This window comes from Silene latifolia, chromosome 9 (assembly GCF_048544455.1).
Source record: "Silene latifolia isolate original U9 population chromosome 9, ASM4854445v1, whole genome shotgun sequence".
Classification (NCBI taxonomy): domain Eukaryota; kingdom Viridiplantae; phylum Streptophyta; class Magnoliopsida; order Caryophyllales; family Caryophyllaceae; genus Silene; species Silene latifolia.
In genome coordinates, this window is record NC_133534.1 from 221,268,245 (window position 1) to 221,273,164 (window position 4,920).

A 4,920-nucleotide genomic window follows, 5' to 3' on the forward strand; every position below is an offset into this window, starting at 1 on the left:
ACAATGACAACTAATAAATACATGTGTCCTATCATCATCGGGTGTTTGTCGGGTTCTCTATAAATTCCAATATCGACGGATACGGGTATCTACAGATAGTAACACAATGCCTTCGACTAGTTCTACTGTTACCCCATCCCTGACTGAGACGGTGGTCCCTGCTGCTGCCACCGTCGTTTCTACTGCTAGTACTGTCGCTGCCTCTACTGTTTCTACTACTGCTGATACTGTTTCCCCTGTGGCGATCGACTCTACTTATCGTTAGCTTCTGTTAGTTATATTTAGGTATTTATTTTTGGTACATAACGACCGTATCATTACTATAATAACAACCAGGGTCGATTTAATAACAGCCAGAGCTATGGAGGGGAATCGTACCAGAAGCCGAATGGTTGAGGAAATAAGGTTAGGGCTGCGAAGCCTACCACTTCGGCCAGCATGGTCCAAGGAGGGGCCAAGACGGGTGGAAAGCTATTCATGATGGGAAAGGAGGCTGCAGCGGAGGATGCACATGTGCAATCGGGTACATTCCTAGTAAACTTTAAACTTTCATACGTTTCGTTTGATTCTGGAATAACCCATTCTTTTATATCGAGTGAACACGCTAAGACCCTAGAATTTTCTGGCCATAAGGTGATTAGGGACGATGTGGAAATACCATATGGGAAGTCCATAAAGTATAGTAAACTGTATAAGGGGATACCTATAGTGATCAAGGACGTTATGTTTTCAGTTGACTTGATAGACTTTCCCGTGGGCGGCTTTGAGGTGATTCTTGGTATGGATTGGTTGGTGATGAACAGAGCACACACAGATTGTTACTAGGATAAAGTATCTATAAGGAGACCAAATGCTATGAGGGTGACCTATAAAGGATTTATGGTGAAACCTAAGGTGAAATTGATCAACACAACACCTCAAAGGCATGTGTGAGGAAATAATGCCAGCTGATTTTGTGTCATGTGAGGGACATGCGAGTCGAGGAGCCAAGTGCAGATGAGATTGAAGTGGCGAATGAATTTCAAGATGTATTCCCTGAGGAGATACCGGGATTACCACCTCAGAGGGAAGTTGAATTTATTGTAGAGTTGAAACCTGGAACGGGACGAAATTTTAAGGCCCCTTACAGGATGGGGCCAAAGGAATTGGAGGAGTTAAAGAATCAACTAGAGGAGTTCTCGGAGAAGGGGTATATTAGACAGAGTGTATCGCCCTGGGGAACACCGGTGTTGTTCGTCAAGAAGAAAGATGGGAGTATGAGACTCTGCATTGATTATAGGAAGCTGGACAATATAACTGTAAAGAACAGTTACCCTTCGCCTCACATTGATGATATGTTTGATCAGTTAAGTGGAGATTTTTTCCTTTCAAATATTAATCTGAGACCGGGATATCATCATTTGAGGGTGAAGAATGAAGATATTCCTAAGGCGCATTCGGGACGGATACGGACACTACGAGTTCACTGTTATGCCATTTGGGCTGACTTATTAATCGGTGGTGTTTATGGACCTTATGAACCGGGTATATAGTCCCTATTTGGACAAGTTCGTTGTGGTCTTTATCAATGACATCCTGGTGTGCTCTAGGAATAAGGAGGAGCATGTCGAGCATTTCAGAGTAGTGTTGTAAACGTTAAGGGAAAACCAATTATATGCGAAACTGAGCACGTGTGAATTCTGGCTGGAGAAGGTGACATTTCTGGGTCACGTGGTGTCCAAGGAGGGAGTATCCATGGACCCTAGTAAAATAGAAGCAGTATCCAAATAGAAGTCACCGAAAAATGTCGCTTAAATACGGAGCTTTTTGGACTTGGCTGGCTATTATAGGAGGTTTGTTAAGGATTTCTCCAAGATAGTTAAGTCAATGACTGCATTGATTAGGAAAGAGAACCAGTTTAAATGGGATGAGAGTTATAAGAAGGCATTCCAGACATTAAAGGAGCGTGTGACTACAGCTCCTATCCTAGCTTTGTCAGAAATGAGTGAGAATTTCGAGGTGTATACTGATGCATCTAAGAATGTTTTGGGGTGCGTATTGATACAAAATGGTAAGATTATCGCGTATGCTTCGCGACAACTGAAGCCGTATGAGGAGAATTATCCAACGCATGTTTTGGAGCTTGGAGCTGTTATTTTTGCACTGAAACTATGGCGACATTATTTTTTTGGAGTTACCTTCAAGTTATATTCAGACCATAAGAGCCTTCTGTATATATACACCCAAAAAGAGCTGAATATAAGCTCAAGGCAGAGAAGATGGATAGAAATGATAAGTGATTATGATATGGAGATCGTTTACCACGAAGGAAAGACTAATGTGGTGGCCGATGCACTAAGCAGAAAGTCGGACCATACTTTTTGTGTAGTTATGTCACAAGATAGGCTAGGAGATGAAATGGGAAAGATGGGCATATATATGATTAGGGAGGGAGATGTTGTGAGTGATCTGATGATTGAGCCGGAGTTGTATGCAGATATTTGCGGAGAAATAGGCGCGAGACTCTCGGATAGCTGCGTGGCGCACGCAGGCCGAGACTGGTAGACCTACACGGTTCACAATACATAGTGACGGTTGTTTCAGGTTCGATGGGAGATGGTGTGTGCCAGATGATGAGGAATTAAAACTGAATATCTTGAATGAGGCACACAATATTTATTCTGTGCATCCATGAGGGGAGAAATTAAATAAAGATTTGAAGAAGACGTTCTGGTCGCCTAGGATGAAGAAGGATATTGCGGAATTTCTGGCTTGGTGCTTGACCTGTCAAAGGATAAAAGGTGAGCACAAGAGACCTCAAGGTAAGGTACAACCACATATTCCTGAGTGGAAGTGGGAAGGCATTTCCATGGACTTTATTTTTGGTTTGCCAAGGATTCCGAAGGGAAAAAATATGATTTGGGTGATAGTGGACCGTCTTAATACTAAGACTGCCTATTTCATTCCAGTGAAAGATACTTGGAGTAAGGCGGAGCTAGCTAAAGCCTACTGCTAGAATATAGTGAAGTTGCATGGAGTACCTAAGGAAATAGTGTCTGATAGAGATTCGAGATTTATCTCAAAAATTTGGAGAGAATTGCAGGATTTAATGGGCATTTCGCTAAAGATGAGTAATGCCTTCCATCTAACTACTGATGGGTAGACTGAGAGAACTATTTAAACTCTGGAGGATATGTTATGAGCTTGTGTGCTAGAATTTGGTGGATCATGAGAGGATAAAGTAGATTTAATTGAATTTTCATACAACAATAGTTATCATGCCAATATTAGTATGGGTTCATTTGACGCATTATATGGGAGGAAGTGTAGGAGTCCTGTCTGCTGGGATGATGTGACTGATTCAGTAGTTTTGGGACCTCATATGATTCAGGAGATGGTGGAACAGGTGAAGGTTATCCGTCAGAAGATGAAAGCTGCACAAGATCGTCAAAAGAGTTATGATGATTTGAAAAAGAGTGATATATAATTTGTTGTTGGGGTTAAGGTCCTATTGAAAATTTCTCCGATGAGAGGTGTCATGAGATTTGGTAAGAGAGGCAAGCTCAATAAGAAATATATTGGGCCGTATGAGATTCTCCATTGGGTTGGAGAAGTATATTATCGTCTAGCTTTACCTCCATCTCTAGATAGAGTGCACAATGTCTTCCACATGTCACCGCTGAGGAAATACGTGAGCGATCCTACTCACATACTTGAACCAGAGGCAGTCGAAGTGGATGAATCCTTAACATACGTAGAGACTGCTAGGGAAATAATTGACAGAAAAGTGCGTAAAACGCGGAATGGTGAGACTGCGATAGTAAAAGTTTTGTGGTCTAACCACAATGTGGAGGAGGCTACTTGGGAATATGAAGATGCGATGCGAGAGAAGTATCCACACTTGTTCGATCAGGTATGAGTTAGGTTCCGGGACATAACCTTTCTTTTAGGAGAGTAGAATGTCATAATACCTTTTATTTCGAGACTTTATTTGCGAAATAGTGTTGACACGAGCTATGCGCTATGCGTTGCGTGAATTTCGGGACGAAGTTCTTTTAAGGGGGAAAGATTGTAATACCCCTAAGTTTATATAATTTAATTCGTATTTCTATTTGGGTTTGATTTACTACGCATATTAAAATCGGAATTGACGAGTGGATGGGCCGTATAGGCCGAGTAGGTGCGGGGTGTGTAAGCCGTGGATGGGTTTCCGGGTTTGTTTAAGTTAATTAATTATGACCCGGAATATATATAAACCATCTTTTTACACACCGTAATCCTTTTAATCATTTCTAAAACATAAAATAAGAGAAAAACTCTAGAGAAGAGGAGAAAAGACCGTGAGGGAGAAACGAGAAGCAGTGTGCGGTTTTGGCGTGATCTTTGAGACGGTTTTGCTAAAAATTCACCTTGTTAAATTGTAAGTGTAAATCTTATGTTACTCTAATTCATTTGACGATTTAATTAGCAATCTTAGTTTAATTGTGTCAAACCCTAGGGTGATAATTGGGAATTTTCACTTGTTATGAGACGGTTTTATACTGACATGTTAACGACGAATTGTGGGTATTGGACCAACACGGGGGTGTAGGGTGTTGTCGGGTCACGTGGGGTCTGACCATGTGGCCTCGACTATGGCGGGTTCTGACCACAGGGTGGCTGCACGCAGGGCTTGGCCTAGTGCCGTTATAGGGTCGTGAACATTATAAATTATAATGCGACGATATTTATTATATATTGTTATAATTGATTAGGAAGTAGAAAAGCTCTTCTAATCACCTTGTGACATTTGCTACGACAGTATTTTGCTTAGGTAGGATTTCTTACTCAACTTGTGTTAAATATTTATTTACCTTGTATTGACATGAATATTATGCTGAGACGATGGTTATACTAAGTTATATTGCGGTAGTTGATGTTGCAGCGGTCTTATACCGAATT

The 4,920-nt window shown here is 41.3% G+C and overlaps 2 protein-coding genes across 2 annotated transcripts; both read left to right on the forward strand.

Annotated features, from left to right (window-relative positions):
* Positions 1-438: 438 nt before the first annotated feature.
* Positions 439-825, forward strand: LOC141602255 (uncharacterized). Its single transcript, XM_074422559.1, has one exon. It carries the CDS (start codon positions 439-441, stop codon positions 823-825), a length of 387 nt encoding a protein of 128 aa, XP_074278660.1.
* A 2,680-nt stretch (positions 826-3,505) lies between these two features.
* On the forward strand, positions 3,506-3,898 carry LOC141602256 (uncharacterized). Its single transcript, XM_074422560.1, has one exon. The coding sequence runs from the start codon at positions 3,506-3,508 to the stop codon at positions 3,896-3,898; it is 393 nt and encodes a 130-aa protein (XP_074278661.1).
* Positions 3,899-4,920: the final 1,022 nt, after the last annotated feature.